Source organism: Mobula hypostoma, chromosome 1 (genome assembly GCF_963921235.1).
Source record: "Mobula hypostoma chromosome 1, sMobHyp1.1, whole genome shotgun sequence".
NCBI classification, from domain to species: domain Eukaryota; kingdom Metazoa; phylum Chordata; class Chondrichthyes; order Myliobatiformes; family Myliobatidae; genus Mobula; species Mobula hypostoma.
Window position 1 is genome coordinate 198,045,652 of NC_086097.1, and position 21,986 is coordinate 198,067,637.

General features: G+C 38.3%; 1 protein-coding gene across 1 annotated transcript in view; it reads left to right on the top strand.

Moving 5' to 3' along the window:
- The window catches only part of kcnk9 (potassium channel, subfamily K, member 9), a 90,203-nt gene extending 69,392 nt beyond the window's left edge, over positions 1 to 20,811 (top strand). The window contains exon 2 of the mRNA XM_063041540.1: positions 18,675 to 20,811. Coding sequence (XP_062897610.1) covers positions 18,675 to 19,516 — 842 coding nt within the window. The 3' untranslated portion in view covers positions 19,517 to 20,811. The remainder of the gene's footprint in view (positions 1 to 18,674) is intronic.
- The last annotated feature ends 1,175 nt before the right edge of the window (positions 20,812 to 21,986 follow it).

The following is a 21,986-nucleotide window of genomic DNA, read 5'->3' on the forward strand; positions in this document are numbered from 1 at the left end:
TGTTACCTAGCAACGATATCTTTTGAAGTTGCTATAGGTTGACTTGAAGTAGGTTTCTCAACCATTATATGTAATGTGATACAAAGCCAATATAAGTCATTGAAAACATTATGGACCACAAATACTTTCAGAAATGGAGTGAAATAGATAGTGTTTTCTTTTCAGCAGCATCATTCCCCTTAATCCATAATCATGCTACACAAACATAGACAGAGACAGTGTTTATTTAGAAACAATAGTTAAAGTAAGTTAAATATGCTAATAGGGTCAGAGCATATTTGTATCAAATATCATATCAACAAATTTCATCTGTAATAATTAAAATAACAAGAACTATCATTTAGAAGCATTTAGAAGTACTGTATATGGATGCTCTCAAGTTTGTTTATTTTTATAAAAGCTTTCAAAATATAATTAGATTAATCTTTTTTTTGAAAATAGCCATCTAGTTTATTAATAGTACACTATTTAAAATGAGTTCTAATTGGCTATTGAGTTTATTATCTTTTGACACCCCTGGTCACATTAACATCCAATGGACTGATGGGAAAATAACTACTAATTGTACACTTCAGCAGAGAGCATCTCATTTATAATCTACTCCATTTAATTGTATGGTTGTGCTTGTTTTAAAGCCAAACCTTGTCCTGTATGCTATTTTTAATATAACTTGCTTTTGGTAATGCAAGTACTTTGTGTTTATAGCAATACGTGTTATGTCATTTTAAGTGTAGAATAAAAAGGGTAATTTCACTTTAAGTGTGTGGTAATGTCTGTGTCATTCTCAACGCATGGTAGTAGAAGTTAAATGTAAAATAATAAGTTATTGGGAGCAAATTTTAACACCTCCTCTTTGCTTAGTTTCTGTACAGTTGAGATAAAATTTGAGCATTAGTCTTAGCTTCGACAGATTCTGTTAACTGTAATGTAAATTTTAAATGCTAAGGGCCTCTCAGTTGAAATTGGTCAGATCTTTGCTTAAAAATAAAGATTGGGTTGTACTGATGTACATACTAACTCCAGGCCCCCAAAGTGAAGTCTTTATTGGTTTGTTCCTAAACACTACAGTAGCATTGTCGATCTTTTACTGGACTCTTGTAATACAGGGATCTAGACTAATGATCCTGAATAGATTTCAGTACCTACCACTGGCTGCAAGTAAGTTTAACCTGTTAATTAAATTTATCAGTAATATAACCCTGAAGTTATTGGATGATCATAAACAACTAGCTAGCTCAATGGTACCATTTGGAATGGAAATCCGTACTTACCCTGTGTGTACTCCAGACCCAGAGCAATGGTTGAGTTTTAAATGTTCTAACATACCGCATGGTGCCTTCTCAAGAGAAACTCAGGATACACAATTAATGCTGGCAGCCATGTCTTGGTAATGAATTAAAAAAAAACTCCGCTAGCAATAAAATGAGTTAGAAGTTATCTAGAACATTTGGTCTTTCCCTCCAACCTATCATCCCCTGATATTTCCATGAATACTTCCTTAATACTATAAACCATTCCTTTCATCTTCAGCACATAACATCTCATGCCTGATAATAAGTCACCTTCCTATTCCTTCTGGTTTTGGATGAGATAATGCTGAAAAACTTAAATATTGCCTGGTTATTGACGAAATTTCCACTTCTTAGGGACTGAGGCATTAAACAATTAAAAACAATATTCATAATTAATTGTGATAATAAAATACTAATATGTTAAACAATAGAATGTAGGACATCTTGTTTTTATTACTTTCAATGATCTTGGGTATTCACGTCACTCCTTGGGCTTACTTCTCCCAATGTCTGTAACCTTCACTAGCCCTCTGCGAATGCATGGCCTTTCCGTAGAAAGAGTTAAGTGCAGCAAGTTCTAGGGAGTTCACATCATGGATGACCTCACTCGGTCCCTTAACGTCATCTCCCCGAACAAGAAGGTACAGCAGCGCCTCCACTTCCTAAGATGATTGAGGCAAGCAAGGCTCCCACCTCCATTTTAACTGCGTTTTATAGGCGCTCTACTGAGAGAGTACAGCCTCCCCATCTAGTGTGGGAGCAGCTGAGCATTGGACCAGAAATCCCTACAAAGGACTGTGAAAACAGCCGAGAGGATCATAGGGGTCTCCCTACCATCCATCAGGGACATTTATCAGGAGCGCTGCATACACGGGGTCCTTAGTATTATTAAGGATCCCACCCATCCATCCGGCATCCTCTGACTTTCTACCACCAGGCAGGAGACTACGGTGCATAAAAACAAGAACGGTCAGGTTGAGAAACAGTTTCTTCCCCCAGGCCGCATTGTATTCGAAGTGTCACTGGTTAATCTGTTCTGCACCTTACAATGTTTAATATTAATGCACTTTTGTTTGTTATTTACATGTGATCCATCTGTAGATTTTTTCCTTACCTCATAAGTTATTGTGTATTATGTGTGCTGCTGTACTTTACACCCGTTTTGGAGGAACGTTGTCTTCTTTCTATATCCATTAAATGGTTATATCAGTTATACACACGTAAATAGTTACATGACAATAAACTTCACTTGTCTTGACTGCAATATATTTAACCTTGCTTTCCCCCAATTCCAGCTGCTTGTTCATTTCCCTGTGTCCCTCACTCCGCCAGTGGCCTTCACATGAATATTACCAAACTGCTTCATTTAACTAAATGCTGAACTTGCACATTCGGATTTTTTTTTAATTTGATGAGATACTGCAAAGCAATGGATATTTGTACAAATATACCCTGTTGGAAGAGCAAGATCGCTGTAATGCACAAAGTAATATTATTGCACATGAGCCAGAACGAATAAAGTTGTCACAAGCTATTCTGTAGCTATGCGATGTAATTTCAGACAGATTTAAATCTGAGCGAGGGACGAGTTGGTTAGTGCCATGGAAGTTAGGCCACATTATAAATGACCTGGTTAAGAGGGGACTCGCTAAATATTGTCAGTGCAAAAATACTGGGTGCCTTCTGAGTCAAATAGCGGTCACCAGGCATGTGTTTGGATTCCTTTCTTGTTTCTGTAATCATTTCTTTTTTTCCAGAAGGCTGATGATGCAATAGGCATTATCCCACTTTCGGAGCTTCACTCGTCCTTCTTCCTGCCGCTGCTGGGATTCTTCTGTTCGTTCCAGACCTAGTCTGCCCCATTGCCTAAAGTGAGGCACTCACTGCTCTACAGTGCAGTTTAATATTTTTTTTATTGGCCTTCTCCCTCTGCGTGAAAGAATGGCTAATGTTGAATTGAGGCTCTGTGAATATGTACATCTCAAAACTCCACATACATCAATATTAACCCATGAGCAGTCTCCCCCATTCAACACCATTTTATGACAAATCTCTGTTAAAAACATGATCAACCTTTGCAAAAATAGAGGGAGATATATAGAGAATATGTCTTTTTCTTTTGCCTTGGTGGGTAATCAATGTGGTTAAAGAAAACACTAATTTGAAGTAGATTAATTTACGTTTACTTTAATCACAACTGTTAATGGCAATTAGTTGAAAGTGCTATTTTAATGAAATGAAACATCCTAAAGCTTTTCAAAGGAGCATCATTAAACAAAAAGTAATACCATGCCTCAGAAAGGGATATTAGAGCAAAATAATAAAATTTTGCCCGATATTATAAGTTTTAAGATGCATTTTAAAGGAGAGGAGAAGCATAGAGAGGTAGAATGCTGCAGGAACGGAATTCAAGAACCAGCAATGTTCAAGCAATTGAACTTGGAGATGACGAACATCCCATATATCTTAAAGGATTAAAGGACTTGAGGAAACTACATTGATAGAAAAATGCACCACAATGGAAGCAGTTAAAAGATAGGGATTTTAAAATCAAGGTTTGTTAAAATGGAACCAGAGTAACCCTTCATGCTGCCATTCCTGAACGATTCAACCTCTTGTAGATTGTTGTTCATGTCAGAGAGTAAAATTCAAACCATACTTTTAAAAGTACAGTTTTCTTTTTGGACTTCCACTGTCATTCATTATTCATTTTATAATTTATTGCTTTGTCCAGGTTGAAGATATGGTTCCTTACAACATGCGTTTGCTGTTATTGATATTTAAAAAGAGATTTACTTCAATGGTTCTGGTGCATTTACAGGAGTACCCTGTTACGTCTGTAACACGTAATCCATAACCGTTATTAAGTAATGATCATCTGTTGATTTTGGAAGGTCAGTTTCAGTTACAGTCTCTCAATGAGCAGCTCAATCAATATAGAGAATCATTATGTTAAAAATGGTTAGAGGATACTAATCACCTTCAATAAACAACAAGACAAATGCCAAACAAGACAAACCATTATAATGAAAAATATCTGCAGTTTACTTGTCATCTAACTCATTCAAATAGATTAATATCCTAAATTCACTGAGAACCACCTGGCTGTACTTATAATATGAGCATGATGCTGAATTAGTAATAGATTGTCTGGCTTCATTAAAAACTACATGTAATGAGCAAGTTCGTACTGCATTGAACCAAATAATTTCTCTGCTGCTAAACCTTGAGGGAGAGTCATGCCAGAAGGTGAAGTGAGATGGAATTGATACATGCATAGAATAGATGTTGTGGGGATCGAGGATGTTATAGAAATTTGTCTTAAAAGATCAAATAGTTGGGGTTCATGAGAATATAGCTTAATTGCCTCTAATAAAATGCACACATCAAAAAATAAGATGGTTATAATATAGACCTATGAGTTAGTCTTTCATTAAGATAACAAATTAATGTTACCTCAACATTTTATAATTGGAATATAAATAATACACTCCATAATAAAGAATTCAGGACAAACTATACACAGAGTAGTGACAATATTGTATGCACTGTAATGTAAAGTGATCAGGTTGCTTAACGCTTTTAAGAGGAATTTAAATAAATGCAGAAGGAAGAGAGGATCGGAAGGTTATACTTATTGAAAATGATGAGGTGGAAGGGCTCTTGTGTGGAGCAATAACACCTGCATAGATCATTTAGGTTGAGCAGCCTATTGAAAAAAGTCTAGAGGATTTACAAAATGGAAAGAATTATACTTGAAGGTCAAATTTATGATGAAGCTTTTCTTCAGCATGCATCTTTTCTTTGGCACAATATGAACTGCATACATCTATAAACCCTTTAAGTGAGCTTTAAAATTCTACATTTTTTCTGCTTTTAAAAATAATATATTAAAAAATAAAAATGTCTACTAAAATCTGAAGACTGCCTTAAAGATCTTTACTTTGCATCAAATAGCATGGTAAAATTCAATCTAGACTTCAGTTTTTATTAAATAGATATCTTGTGTGCTGTTCAGATTTAAGTCCACTTTTAATCTTTGATAGTTTGTCAATTCTGCTGAACAGGTGATTTTTGTCCTTTGTCTTGGCTCATGGTGCACGCAAATCCAAATGAGAAGAGAACATTAAATGTTTGAATTCTTTCCAATTTACAGACTGCATTTGTAAGGCAAATTTTCTGCATTAGCTAGCAATTCTTAACTGTGGTTGCCAAATCCTAAGCAAATGTGATGAGTTTTTTAATGTAATGAGATTTTTTTATTATTCGGCAGAGGAGATGCAGATGTTATTCATGCAGCTGAGTGTCATAGGTTTGTACACCACAGATACAGATCATTTGATTCATTGTGTCAATGCCAACTATCAAATCCCGGTTTCCTGCAATTGGTTGCAACCTTCGATGTCTCAGTGATTTAAATACTTGTCTAAATATTTTATAAATGTTGTGAGAGAATCAGCCTGCCCCTCCATTCAGGTTTCAACCACCTTCTGGGTGAAGAACTTATTTCTCAAACCCCCTCTGAAGCTTTTAGCTCTCTGTCTAAATATCTACCCTCTTGTTTAGCCACCTCTTTTAGGAGTAAAATTTCCTACCTCTTCATGCCTATGTTTTGTAGCTGTCTATCAGGTCCTTCCCTTCCATCTTCTCATAGTCTCATATACTCTCAGGAAGACATACCCAGTCCATTTAGTTTCTCTTCATAACTGCAACACTCCATCTCAGACAACATCCTAGTGAATCTTTGCACCCTACGTCCTCTGAAGTAACAAGAAGTGCACACAGGACTGCAACAGCAGCCTAAACAACATTTTATGAAGTTGTACTGTGACCTCCCAGCTCTGGTATTCTATGTTCCACTTAATGAAAACAAATACTCTACAGCTCTCCTCAGCACCTTATCCACCTGTGCTACCACCTTTAGAAACCTGGAACTTCCACACCAAGGTCTCTCTGTTCCCCCAGTACTGACTATGGCTCTACCAGTCATTATGTATACCCTACCCTTATTAGTCACTCCTAAATGCAACATCTTGCACCTATCCAAATTAAATTACAATTGCCATTATTCAGCTCATTTTACCAACAGATTAGTATTGTCTTGTAGCCTACTGTTATCCTACTTACTTTCAACAACACCACCAATATTTATGCCATCCATAAATACTAACCAGATCCTCTGCTTCTTGATATCAAGCTAATATTAGATTAAATTTGCCAAATAACCTTGTATCCTATGGACCATAACCTTGCGGACCATTAAATTATCATGAACATTTTCCTCATTGCCTTCCCTTTACTTTCCACTTTAGCCAGTCTTTTTAAAAGCAGTTGTCTTTGTTACTGTTACATACTTATATGGCCTGTAGATATTAAAGTTAATGAGCTTAGACTTGCTATTTCACTTTACTTTCACTCTTTCTTAATTTTCAGCTTCATCAGATCTGTCAAGACCTTGCACTTCTTAATTTGTTGGTCATTAAAGGTAAAAGGATTCAAAGGATGTTGTAGACTTAGAGTGTTGATGCTACAGTAAACAACTGACAATAAATATCAAACTGTAAGGAGAAGTACTTTATTATGATTACAATTCCAAATTGAAAATCTTCACTTTATGACAACTCTGCTGATACTTGCATCTGGGTGATTTAACAAGCAGAAGGCAAAGTGGCTAGCCTCTTTATATAAACCAGGTGCTGAATCTGAGCAGTCTGCAGATGTACTGAACCTGAGCTTCACTGAGTGAAAACCTTAATGTTCAGTGTCTATGTCAGCAGTAAGAGCAATCACAGAAAGAAACAACACAATATTTACACAATACTTATAACAACACAAGTGACAAATATTAATTTTCATACATCAAAGCAACATCAGTTGGTTGTGGCCCTTGTCATATTTTTCGATTATGTGCAGTCCTGTTCAATAATATCAAATCCATGTGATTTTTCTTTGCTATTAACTTATTTTAATTAAGTCACCTTTTACCATTTGCAGCACTGGACATGAGCCAGGACGAAGACAGGGAGGCAGGGAAGATTGTAAATTTGTTGATAGTTGGTGTATGTGATTAGGACAATATACCTTCATATTAAAACATGAAAAAAGCTTGGTATCTTGTCCAGAAAAAAAAAATTACTGATTCCTCTTCACTTAAAAGCTGTGTATTTATCAACGATGATAATGGTAAGGATGATAAATTTGATTTTTATGAACTTGTCAGCTTTTGGTAGGTCAATTTACCACTTTATGCTTTCCGTAATATAGGTAAGTGGTAGAATTTTGGGGCAGATATGGTGAGCTGTGGGAAAATAATATGGGATCAGTGTAGAGTTAGCGTAAATGGGCACTTGATGGCATGTGCTTTCTTGGGTTTCAAGGGGGTGTGGCTGAGTGGGTAAAGAGCGCACTACCATACTGCATGACTACATTGCCATGATTCATTTCCCCACTGAGATGTTAGCGAGAGCTTTCTTACACATTACTCAATATATTCTTCACTTTTTGCGTATGAGCTACAGTGCGGTAATTGTTATTGAATCAGAATCTGAATCGGGCTTATTATTTCTGACACATAGCGTGAAATTTGTTGTTTTGCAGCAGCAGCAGGGCTCAAAGTAATAAATAAATAAATATATAATGCAAAGAGAGAGCAAAAATAGTGATGACCATTCAGAAATCTGATGGCAGAGGGGAAGAAGCACTTGATGATGAAATCACCTTTTGAAGATGCCCTTGATGCTGGGGAGGCTAGTGTTCATCATACAGCTTTCTCCATTCCTGTGTAGTGACTCCTCCATACCAGATGATGATGCAACCAGTTAGCGTGCTCTCTGTGGTACATCTATGGAAATTTGATGGAACAGTTGCTATCTATGTTGGCTTTCCATAATTAACTCATCATTTACTTTGATGTATTTATTGTTATTTGCATTAAAGCCTATCAAATGTGTCCCCATATAGCTACATTGTTTTAATTTGTATCTTTCTCAAATAGCAATGGCATAAAACCATAAGTTACAGGAAAAGAATTAGGCCATCTGGCCCATTCAGTCTGCTTCGCCATTCAATCATGGCTGATCCTTTTTCCTGTCTCCTCCTCAACTCTAGTTCCCGGCCTTCTCCCTGTAACCTTTGATGCCATGTTCAATCAAGAACCTACCAATCTCTGCCTAAAAATCACCCAATGACCTGGGCTCCACAGCTGCATGTGGCAACAAATTCCACAAACTCACCACCCTTTGGCTAAATGACTTTCTCTGCATCTCTATTCTGAGGCTGTGTGCTCTTGTTCTAGATTCTCTCACCATGGGAAACATCCTTTCCACATCTACTCTATCTAGGCCTTTCAACATTTGAAAGGTTTCAATGAGATCCCCCTCATCCTTCTGAAATCTAGTGAGTACAGACCCAGAGCCATCAAACGTTCCTTGTATGATAACCCATTCATTCATGGTGTATTGGTTATCGGCAATCCTCAAGTATGAATTTATATTTAATAAGTTGAGAAAGATTATTTCTCAGAACTGTCATTATCATATTCATGTAATCCCACTATTACTAGCTCCTCAGCCCGTTCTCCATCCTCTAGTACAGGGGTTCCCAATCTTTTTTATGGTTTTATGTTCCCAACCAACACCTTTAAGCAGTATGGATGGTAGGTTGGGAACCCTTGCTCTAGGATAACCCCCCCCCCAAATATCAGACCATCTTTATTCTTTCTTTAATCTTTCTTTTAATTTTTTAAATGTAATATAATCCCTCATTACACTGCCAATGCTTATAGGAGATTGACTAAAATGTTGTTTGAACTTTACGATGAGTGACCCTAACCCAAATGTTTGTACGTTAATTAAAACATCTCTCTTGTTGACTGCCAAGCAACATTTCACTAATCTTCAGACTAAGACAAAGCTTCCTGGAAAAAAAAAGGTCTATTTAGCAATTAGGTAGAAGACCACTTGTGAACATTGGGTGCAGTGAGATTTTTTGGAGGGCAAACAGGAGTCAGATTTACCCCGTCTGATCCAAAAGATGCTGTTACTGTTAAGCAATACTGGGGACAACTTTTGTCCCTTTAATTTGGCTCTTACAATAACAATATGTTTCCATAGAAGGGAGGCTGAGGCAAACTTCTTTCTAACATAAAAATCATTAAATGGCAAGTTTTATGATGCTCAAGACAATCTCTTAGGTCTGATAATGAATGTGTGACCTTCAACAAAAAGGCTCCAGAACTTGAATTTATTATGCTTGAAAGTATGATAGTAGGACAGGTTTTTCTAGTTTTATCTTATTATATGAATCAGTAAATACTGCAGTTTTTTTCTAAATTAGTGCAGAACCTAAAACATTATAACTCACAGCCATGAGAACAGACATGATTATAAATATATAATGATCATTGCCTTTTGACTATTATGGAGAATAACTTAAGTAAAAGAATTGGGTCTAACTTTATGTCATCCACTATTCTAATTTTTCTTAATTCATCTAAGTTATTTTCAGAGCTGTATTTTGATCACCATTTTTAAGTTGTCTGTTCATTCAATACCTGCGATTTTGGCTTCACAGCTTTTGCTTCCTGTGCAAATATGTTTGGTACTTACCATGAGCACCTCCTATCTGAGGGCTACTTAACCATATAACAATTACAGCACGGAAACAGGCCATCTCGGCCCTTCTAGTCTGTGACGAACTCTTACTCTCACCTAGTCCCACTTACCTGCACTCAGCCCATAACCTTCCATTCCTTTCCTGTCATTATATCTATCCAATTTAACTTTAAATGACAACATCGAATCTGCCTCAACCACTTCTGCTGGAAGCTCGTTCCACACAGCTACCACTCTCTGAGTAAAGAAGTTCCCCCTCATTTTACCCCTAAACTTTTGCCCTTTAACTCTCAACCCATGTCCTCTTGTTTGAATCTCCCCCACTCTCAATGGAAAAAACCTATCCACGTCAACTCTATTCGCCTCATAATTTTAAATATCTCTATCAAGTACCCCCTCAACCTTCTATGCTCCAAAGAATAAAGACCCAACTTGTTCAACCTTCACTCACAACACGCTGGTGGAAATCAGCAAGTCGCGCAGCATCCGTGGAAACGATCAGTCGACATTTCGGGCCAGAACCCTTCGTCAGTACTGTAGGGGGAAGGGGCAGAGGCCCTATAAAGAAGGTGGGGGGATGGTGGGAAGGAGAATGCTGGTAGGTTCCAGGTGAAAAACCAGTAAGGGGAAAGATAAAGGGGTGGGGGAAGGGAGGCAGGGAGGTGATAAGCAGGAAAGGTGAAGACAATGGGTAGTAGGAGGCAGAACCAAGAGGGAGGTGGTAGGCAGCTGGGGGAGGGGGCAGAGTGACATAGGGATAGGGGAAGGGAGGGGGAGGGAATTACCGGAAGTTGGAGAATTCTATGTTCATACCAAGGGGCTGGAGACTACCTAGACGGTATATGAGGTGTTGCTCCTCCAACCTGAGTTTAACCTCATCATGGCAGTAGAGGAGGCCATGTATGGACATATCTGAATGGGAGTGGGAAGCAGAGTTGAAGTGGGTGGCTACTGGGAGATGCTGTCTGTTTTGGCGGATGAAGCGGAGGTGCTCAATGAAGCGGTCCCCCAATCTGCGTCGGGTTTCACCGATGTAGAGGAGGCCGCACCAGGAGCACCGGATGCAATAGATGACCCCAACCGACTCACAAGTGAAGTGTTGCCTCACTTGGAAGTACTGTTTGGGGCCCTGAATGGTGGCAAGAGAGGAGGTGTAGGGACAGGTGTAGCACTTAAGCTTACAGGGATAAGTGCCAGGTGGGAGATCCGTGGGGAGGAACGTGTGGACCAGGGAGTCGCGGAGGAACCGATCCCTGCAGAAGGCGGAGAGGGGTGGAGAGGGAAAGATGTGCTTAGTGGTGGGGTCCTGTTGAAGGTGGTGGAAGTTGCGAAGGATAACGTTTTGGATCCGGAGGCTGGTGGGGTGGTAGGTGAGGACAAGGGGAACTCTGTCCCTGTTGTGGTGGTGAGAGGATGGGGTGAGAGCCGAAGTGTGGGAAATGGAGGAGATGCGGTGAGGGCATCATTGATGACAGCAGAAGGGAAACCACGATCCTTAAAGAAAGAGGACATTTGAGATGTCCTGGAATGGAAAACCTCATCCTCGGAGCAGATGCGACGGAGACGGAGGAACTGGGAATAGGGAATGGCATTTTTGCATGTGGCGGGGTGTGAAGAGGTATAGTTGAGTTAGTTATGAGAGTCAGTGGGCTTGTAGCAGATGTCAGTGGACAGTCTGTCTCCAGAGATGGAGAGCGACAGATCGAGAAAGGGGAGAGAAGTGTCCGAGATAGACCAAGTGAATTTGAGGGCTGGGTGGAAGTTTGAAGTAAAGTCGATGAAATTGACGAGCTCAGCATGGGTGCAGGAAGCAGCACCAATGTAGTCATCAATGTACCGAAGGAAAAGTTGGGGAGCAGTACCAGAATAGGTTTGGAGCACAGACTGTTCCACATAACCAACGAAGAGGTAGGCATAGCTAGGGCCCATGCGAGTTCCCATAGCTACACTCTTGGTGTGAAGAAAGTGGGAAGCGCCAAAAGAGAGGTTATTGAGTGTGAGAACCAGTTCCGCCAACCGGAGGAGGGTAGTGGTGGTGGGGAACTGGTGAGGTCTATTATCCATAAAGTAGCGGAGGGCTTTGAGGCCTTCTTCATAGGGAATGGAGATGTATAGCGATTGGACATCCATAGTGAAAATGAAGCGGTTGGGACCGGGGAACTTGAAGTTATTGAAGAGGTGGAGGGCATGGGATGTATCCTGGATGTAGGTGGGGAGAGACTGAACTATGGGTGACAAAATGGAGTCCAGGTACAAGTTCGGTGGGACAGGAGCAGGCAGAAACTATGGGTCTGCCGGGACAGTCAGGCTTGTGAATCTTGGGGAGGAGGTAAAACCGAGCGGTACGGGGTGTGGGAATAATGAGTTTAGTGACTGAGGATGGAAGGTCTCCAGAGTTCATAAGGGCGATGATGTTACGGGAGACAATGGTTTGATGTTTTTTGGTGGGGTCCTGTTCCGGGGTAAGTAAGAGAAGGTGTCAGAGAGCTAGGTAAGAGGGAGTGTCAGAGAGCTAAGTAAGAGAAGGTGTCAGAGAGCTGTTCAACCTTTCTCTGTAACTTAGGTGATAAAACCCAGGTAACATTCCAGTAAATCTTCTCTGTACTCTCTCTCTTCTGTTCATAGTCATAGTCATACTTTATTGATCCTGGGGGAAATTGGTTTGCGTTACAGTTGCACCATAAATAATTAAATAGTAATAAAACCATAAATAATTAAATAGTAATATGTAAATTATGCCAGGAAATAAGTCCAGGACCAGCCTATTGGCTCAGGGTGTCTGATCCTCCAAGGGAGGAGTTGTAAAGTCTGATGGCCACAGGCAGGAATGACTTCCTATGACGCTCTGTGCTGCATCTCAGAGGAATGAGTCTCTGGCTGAATGTACTCCTGTGCCTAACCAGTACATTATGTAGTGGATGGGAGACATTGTCCAAGATGACATGCAACTTGGACAGCATACTCTTTTCAGACACCACTGTCAGAGAGTCCAGTTCTATCCGCACAACATCACTGGCCTTACGAATGAGTTTGTTGATTCTGTTTGACATCTTTCCTATAATTTGGTGACCAGAACTGTGCACAATTCTCCAAATTTGGCCTTACCAATGCCTTGTACAATTTCAACATTACATCCAACTCCTATACTCAATGCTCTGATTCATAAAGGCCAGCATACCAAAAGCTTTCTTCACCACACTATCCACATGAGATTCCACCTTCAGAGAACTATGCACCATTATTCCTAGATCCCTCTGTTCTACTGCATTCTTCAATGCCCTACCATTTACCTTATATGTCCTATTTTGATCAGTCCTACTAAAATGTAGCACCTCACATTTATCAGCACTAAACTCCATCTGCCATCTTTCAGCCCACTCTTATAACTGGCCTAAATCTCTCCGCAAGCTTTGAAAACCTACCTCATTATCCACAAGCAACACACATCAAAGTTGCTAGTGAATGCAGCAGGCCAGGCAGCATCTCTAGGAAGAGGTACAGTCAATGTTTCGGGCCGATACCCTTCGTCAGGACTAACTGAAAGAAGAGCTAGTAAGAGATTTTAAAGTGGGAGGGGGAGGGGGAGATCTGAAATCATTATCCACAACTCAACCTATCATCTGCATACTTACTAATCCAATTTACCACCCCATCATCCAGATCATTAATATATTTGTCAAACAACATTGGACCCAGTACAGATCCCTGAAACACACCACTAGACACCGTCCTCCAATCTGACACACAGTTATACACCACTGCTCTCTGGCGTCTCCCATCCAGCCACTGCTGAATCCATTTTACTACTTTGATATTAATACCTAATGATTGAACCTTCCTAACTAACCTTCCGTGTGGAACCTTGTCAAAGGCCTTACTGAAGTCCATATAGACAACATCCACTGCTTTACCCTCGTCAACTTTCCTAGTAACCTCTTCAAAAAATTCAATAAGGTTTGTCAAACATGACCTTCCTTGCATAAATCCATGTTGACTGTTCCTAATCAGACCCTGTCTATTCTAATAATTATATATATCATCTCTAAGAATACTTTCCATCAATTTACCCACCACTGACATCAAACTCACAGGCCAATAATGCTAGGTTTACTCTTAGAACCCTTTTTAAACAATGGAACAGCATGAGCAATACGCCAATCCTCCAGCACCATCCCCGTTTCTATTAACATTTGACATATCTCTGTCAGAGCCTCTGCTATTTCCACACTAACTTCCCTCTAGGTCCTAGGGAATATCCTGTCAGGACCCGGAGACTTATCCACTTCTATATTCCTTAAAAGCGCCAGTACTTCCTCTTCTTTAATCATCATATTTTCCATAACTACCCTACTTGTTTCCCTTACCTTACACAATTCAATATCCTTCTCCTTAGTGAATACCAAAGAAAAGAAATTGTTCAAAATCTCCCCCATCTCTTTTGGCTCCACACATAGCCGTCCACTCTGATTCGCTAAGGGACCAATTTTATCCCTCACTATCCTTTTGCTATTAATATAACTGTAGAAACCCTTTGGATTTATCTTCACCTTACTTGCCAAAGCAACCTCATATCTTCTTTCAGGTTTTCTAATTTCTTTCTTAAGATTCTTTTTACATTCTTTATATTCCTTGAGCACCTCATTTACTCCATGCAGCCTATACTTATTGTAGATCTCTCTCTTTTACCAAACCAAGTTTCCAATATCCCTTGAAAACAATGGCTGTCTCAAACTTTTAACCTTTCCTTTCAACCTAACAGGAACATCAAGTTTCTGTACCCTCAGAATTTCACCTTTAAATGACCTCCATTTCTCTATTACATCCTTCCCATAAAACAAATTGTCCCAATTCACTCCTTCTAAATCCTTTCGCATCTCCTCAAAGTTAGCCTTTCTCCAATCAAAAATCTCAATCCTGGCTCCAGCCCTATCCTTCTCCATAATTATATTGAAACTAATGGCATTGTGATCACTGGACCCGAAGTGCTCCCCAACACATACCTCCGTCACCTGCCCTATCTCATTCCCTAACAGGAGATCCAACACTGTCCCTTCTCTAGTGGGTACCTCTATGTATTGCTGCAAAAAACTATCCTGCACACATTTGACAAACTCCAAACCATCCAGCCCTTTTACAGAATGGGCTTTCCAGTCATGTGTGGAAAATTAATATCTCCCACAATCACAACATTGTACTTACTACAAATATCTGCTATCTCCTTACAAATTTGCTCCTCCACTTCTCGCTCCCCATTAGGTGGTCTATAATAGACCCCTATAAGCATTACCATACCTTTCCCATTCCTCGATTCCACCCAAATAGCCTCCCTAGACAAGTCCTCTAATCTATCCTGCCAAAGCACTGCTGTAATATTTTCTGTGACAAGCAATGCAACACCTCCCCTCTTGCCCTTCCGATTCTATCACACCTGAAGCAAAGAAATCCAGGAATATTTAGTTGCCAATCACACCCCTCCTTGTATTTTATTTCCCACTCTCTTATCAGTCAGTAATTATTTCTAATGTATTTGAGTAGTTTATCATTTTATCCCGTTGATGTTGGCCGTTCTGTTGTATTTTTAGCTTTTGTTTTTGTTTCATTTTATAGCCCCTATTTTTTCAAATTAATTTCTTGGAATTTGATTCACATTTGCACTTACTGTGTTCAGGTAAACTCATACTAATCTAGGACACAGTTCTGTAGATACAATGAAAACAATTCCATTTTTTTCATTGTTTATATTACTGACCCTTTCCTCAGTATTATTATGCTCTCCCAGTTTGACAGTTCAATATTTGTTCGAAGATATAATAGTTTTCATGCGCCCATATCTTATATATATATCTTCAGTATAATACAGAGTGTACAGTACAGTCCTTCTAGTGTAAATGTCATCAATCAGCAATAAACCAAAGGCAAAATATGGACTTTTCATGAATAAAGCAGAAAATAATAAGCCTGGAGCGATACAAATGATTCAACCATCTCTGTTTGAAATTGCAACAGAATAAAATCATCTTTGCTAAAATGTAACAGATAGCATCCCTAACTCTAATTGTGTTAGTAGATGTATGGTGGACATTGTGAACATATTTCATAGAATAAAGAATAGATTGTATTCATTTAATCCTTCCTGAAATATCTAAATATTTCATACACAGTAAATTCCTTTGAAGCACAAATGACAACAACAATTATTTGTATTTATAAAGAGCTATTAATAGAAAAAAGTATCCTAAGGTATTTAATTGTTATGTAAGCAAATAAAGCAGCCATTTTGCACAGAAGAATATATCCCACAAATACAAATGATATGACAAAATAATTAATGGGGCAGATTCTCCTTGATCTGACTCATGCCAAAATTACACTGAACAATGATGGCAACATATGTCAAATTTTTGAAAAACTGGTGTAAAACAAGCAGCAAGGAATGTAAACAACTGGTGTGCAGTGAACATCCCCAATGTACTGTAAGTTCTCTTCCTCCTTTAAATGCCAGCATAGCTAGCTGATGAACGGAGAAATCAGTGTGGATTGCTGATGCACATTAATCAGTGCATGCTTAAGCAAATCAGTTATGGAAGCTAGCTCTTCCATATTTTACAAATGTTGATGTCATAAAAGACTATAGTAAAATATAGTACACATATATCTACATTCTTTGGAGTTTGTGGAGATTCGGCATTATATCTAAAACTTTGAGAAACTTCTATAGATATGTAGTGGAGGGTATATTGACTGTTTGCATCACAGCCTGGTATGGAAGCACCAATACCCTTGAACAGAAATCCTACAAGAAGTAGTGGAACTGGCCCAGTCCATCACAGCTAAAGCCCTCCCAACTATTGAACACATCTACAAGAAATGCTGTCGGAGGAAAGCAGCATCATTCACCTGGGAGCCCTGCCACCCAGGGCTCGCTCTCTCCTCACTGCTGCCATCATAAAGAAGGTAGAAGAGCCTCAGGATTCACACCACCGGATTCAGGAACAGTTACTACCCCCCAACCATCAGGCTTTTGAACCAGAGGGGATAACATCACTCTGCTTCACTTGCCCCTTCTTTGAATTGTTCCCATGACCAACTGACTCATTTTCAAGGTTTCTTCAACTCATATTCTCAATACTTATTGCTTATTTATTTATTTATTTATTTATTATTATTATTATTATTATTATTATTATTTCTTCTTTTTGCATTTGCACAGTTGGTTTTCTTTGGCACTCTGATTTAATATCCTAGTTGAGCAGTCTTTCGTTGATTCTGTTATGGCTATTATTCTATAGATTTATTGAGTATACCCGCAAGAAAATGAATCTCAGGGTTGTAAATGGTGATATATATGAACTTTGATAATAAAATTTACTTTGAATTTTGAATATGCACTCTGAATATGTGACGATATAGGAAATCCAATCATTGTGACGTATGTATGTATATTAACAACATGAGTAAGATTTTGGCAGGTGCAAGCCATAAGAGGATCAATTGAACAAGAAAATTTGTACATAGTCATTTAAATGAATGCATTTTGTGAACATTTGTAAAGTAAGCACCATGGAATTTCACTCCTATGCCATAGCTCCTCTATGCAAAGTGCAACTATGCAAAACTTTCTTGGAAATTCTAAGCCAAAAATGTTTTCTTGGCAGTTGTTGATAAAATAGTTGGGTGTAGATGTAATGAAATTTAGAAAAAAGAATCAAATATATACCTGTGCATTCATTCAATAAAGTGCCTCATACAGTAAACTTGCTTTTCTTCTCCCCTTTGCCTTAAGGACACGTTTATTCCCAATCAGAAAAGTGGGACAGTTGGATCTGCTGACTCGTGTGCAGAACCTCATAATGGCTATAATCACTACAAAAGATCCAAATGTAATGTTAAAAAATATACTTTTCTCTCCTTTGTTTATAATTCTAAACCAGACATAGTAGGGAAATCAATTATTTACTAGCTTGATCACTATTTCATTCAGAACACTTTTGAGGCCAGGTTATTTATTATATTATGCCATGAACAGATCTAAATCAAAGGATGACAAGGTATTAGGTCCTAGTTTTGTCCTGAATTTATAAGTCCTGATTCAAATCTTGTCAGTCAACATATGTATTTGTTGGACTCAAAGGGTATGTAATTAAAAGCTGAGTTGTACTCTAAAAGAAAACCTCTGAAAGTATGGGTCCAAGTGCATTCCAATAATGAATATTGCCTTTACCAATGCTATCCATATATTAAATGAATTAGGTTGATCAAGGCCCAATCTCTAATCTTCAAATGAACTTGAATCATCAGTAAAATAATTCTCAAATTTTCTCTTTTCAAGGAGTGTCATTTGAGAACTGTGAGACCTTGGGTTCATTTTGCAGTGGTTTAATTCCCGTGCTTGCTTGAATTTATAGTGCCTCTGGATTACTCATGACCATTGTTGGCTAATGTCATCATTCAAATTATCTTAACATGCTTGTAATTAATCTTTCATTGATATTTCATCCTTTAATGAAAACAATATATCTGATAATTTTTCAGCCTAGCTTTCTACGCAATGGCTATGTGCACATTCTAAACTCTTCAGTGAAATGCTTTGCATTGTGAAAGGAACATAACTGTCTAAGGTTGCTGAGTCAAAAACCATGTCAAAAACTTTCCAAAAGGGAAGATAGCCACTTAAGGTTTGGAGTATTTTCTGATTTCAGAATGAGGTATGCAAACGCCTGAGAGTTCTTGAGTGCAATTTGATTAATGATTTTGCTTTTTTGATTTGCAGGATATGGCCATGCTGCTCCAGACACAGATGCAGGTAAAGCTTTTTGCATGTTTTATGCTGTGCTGGGAATACCGCTGACGCTAGTCATGTTCCAGAGTCTGGGAGAACGGATGAACACATTTGTCAAGTACCTTTTGAAACGGATAAAGAAATGCCTTGGCATGAAAAGCACAGATGTGTCGATGGAGAACATGGTGACTGTGGGTTTCTTCTCCTGCATGGGGACCCTATGCATTGGAGCAGCTGCCTTTGCACATTATGAAGACTGGAACTTCTTTCATGCATATTATTATTGCTTTATTACATTGACTACAATAGGTTTTGGGGACTTCGTGGCCCTCCAGAAAGATAAGGCCCTGCAAAAAAGGCCGCTCTACGTGGCCTTTAGCTTTATGTATATTTTAGTTGGTTTAACGGTTATTGGAGCTTTTCTCAACTTGGTGGTTCTCAGGTTTTTGACCATGAACAGTGAAGATGAGCGGCGGGATGCCGAAGAGCGAGCTTCTTTGGCAGGGAATAGGAACAGCATGATCATCCATATTCAGGAGGATGCCCAACAGGGCCGACAGAGGTACAAAACGGAAGTCACAGACCTGCAGTCTGTTTGCTCCTGTATGTGCTATAGGTCCCATGAGTATACCAATCAGGTGGTATCACACCAGAATTCCTTCAGTTCGCAATTAAACCCTCATTACTTTCACTCAGTATCTTACAAGATAGAGGAAATTTCGCCGAGTACATTGAAAAACAGTCTGTTCCCATCGCCTGTGAGCTCTGTGTCGCCTGGTTTACACAGCTTCAATGAAAACCACAGGCTCATGAGAAGGAGGAAGTCCATTTGAAACTCTTTTCATTTTGATTTATTATTGAACGTGCTGGAGAAGAAGCAGCAAAAAAAAAGCCTTTCTCTGAGACTCAGAAACCAAGCATGAAGCATGGTTAGTAACAGCTCCACAACAGCGACAATATGCCTTACAGATGGCAGCTGGAGTTTTAGGGACAAGCAACACACTGGGTATCCATCAAATCTACTTGCAAATGGACATTTTGATTGGTATTAATGTGCTTGAGTGGAACATTAAATTGTTAAAATGAAAGAGTATTCTGGATGAAATTGAGGAAACAATGCATTAGGTATTAATTTTATAAAACAGTTTAAATACCACATTTCAGAATTAACTATCAGATCATAAGAACCCAAATTGTGTTGCTGAAATAGCATGCCTGTTAACACATGAAGCAGTCAGTATATCGGATATACCATTGTATTTTCAACAGTTGGCTCTTTAATACTGGATTGTGAGTGCAGAGAGATCATTTTAGCATGCCAGTTAAAATGCATGCGCTTTGTAAAACTGGTATGCATTATAACTGAAAAGACAACTTAACTAGTAATGAAATTAATAATGCAATTAATATTTATTGATTTATGATGAGTATTTATGCTTTTTCAGCAATTCTGGCCATTTGCTATTTCTGGCCTTATGTGAAGGGAGTAGAAATGAATGGCTGGAGTTGCATTTAGTTCTTTAGTTCAGCTAAGACTTGCATGACCTGGAATTAGTTTTTGAATGCCTGGATTAAGACAGTAAGAATAGAAAAAGAACAACAACAACAAAAGATTCCTCTCCAGAAGGTCTAACAGTTTTAAATGATTTAACTGTTATTCCCAAAGCTGATTTAATTTTTGCTGTACTATGAAATAGTTTAAATGATAGGAAGCTGTAACAACATGTTTACAACTCAAGCTAGATCTCAGACTCATGTATAAAATGTAATTATTGGGATTGCATCTTTTTGTAATGAATGCACTAATATGTATATATTTTACATTGTCTTTACAATTACTGCAGTCTTGTAAAATAATGCACTTTTCTATTTTTTTCATTAAAATATGGCACGTTTCAAAATGTACATTGTTGCTTTTATAACAAATGTACATGGTTAAGGAAAATACTGTAAATTTGCACCACAGGAACTAACTTCAGTGGTGTATTTTGTACAAAAACAGCCATCTATAGAGTTTTATCAATATATAATATATATTTAAAATTTGAATGAAAATGTACAGAGAAAATTTAACTGCTGGATTTAAGTATAAAGAGATGTTATAAATGGCAAATATTTTGCATGCAATAAAAGGAACATTTTTGACAAGTACTGTGTGCAAAGTGGCATTCAAAATTTTTCTTCGATCTGTCTTTTAGTTCATGAATGCTTGTCAATTTCAATAAACTTGGATATGTGAGCAATGCCAACCCAATTGACATCATATCCTTTAGATGACACATTAGTAACACAAGGTTCAACAAGTATAACCAATATAGAAAGTGTTATTCTAAATGAGCCTACTGATTTTTTAGGTTGAATTGTTTTGGAATTGTTTGTTATGATCGCATCTTTTAATATCTGGAGTCTTATTCTAGTCTGACTGGTGTGACATCGTATGTCACATGATAAAGTCAACTGAGCTTATGTTGCCTTTGCCACAATGCGGAGTGAATCAAAATCAGATTGTGGACCACAATTCACTGCACGAGTGAATACAATGTACAGCAAACAGACACCGGAATGGCATGCATAACTCAAATCTCTCTTTTCAGTATTTTCATTCACAGTAAGAAACAAATCTTTGTTGTAATACAATGACACAAAATGGCCATCTTTGAGATAGTACCATAATATTATTATTATTTATAGCAATTCCTTCTCAGTTGATGGACCGACATGCAGCTGAACCTCTTGCAGACCTAGACAATTAGATAACATTATGATTCATCAGGCCATACTGACTGTTTGGAAAATAAGATACCCAAATTCATCACATGTACCAATCACTAATTTCCAAATAATTAGCCAGTTCTCTCCAAATGTGCCACTCTTATCTATATAAATTATCGTTAATGAGTAAAATATTTTAAATTTATCATTATTTTTGACTTTGTGAATTAAAACTTGTGATGTTTGCAAGATTTGTGACTTTTGGTATATGAATGCTAAGCATTCCTAGTTCAACCAGGGATTGTCGTAGTGGAGGAGTCAGGGTTGAGGGTGATGGTAGGGTGGAATTGGTGATTTGATGGGGTTAGGTGGGTCAGATGAAAGGCTGATATAAGATTGTTTATAAAGCTGATTATACATGATTTCCTTCAGATTTTTGGCTGCTACCTTAACTTCCTTAGAAGTGCAGTTATTGATACAGAGTTTCTAGTGAAGTCACAACAGTGCAGCAGCAGGAAGCTTGAGGGAAGTCGGAGCTATACAGCAGAAGCTGATCTTTGGTCTGGTACAGGTACATTAGGAAATTTATCA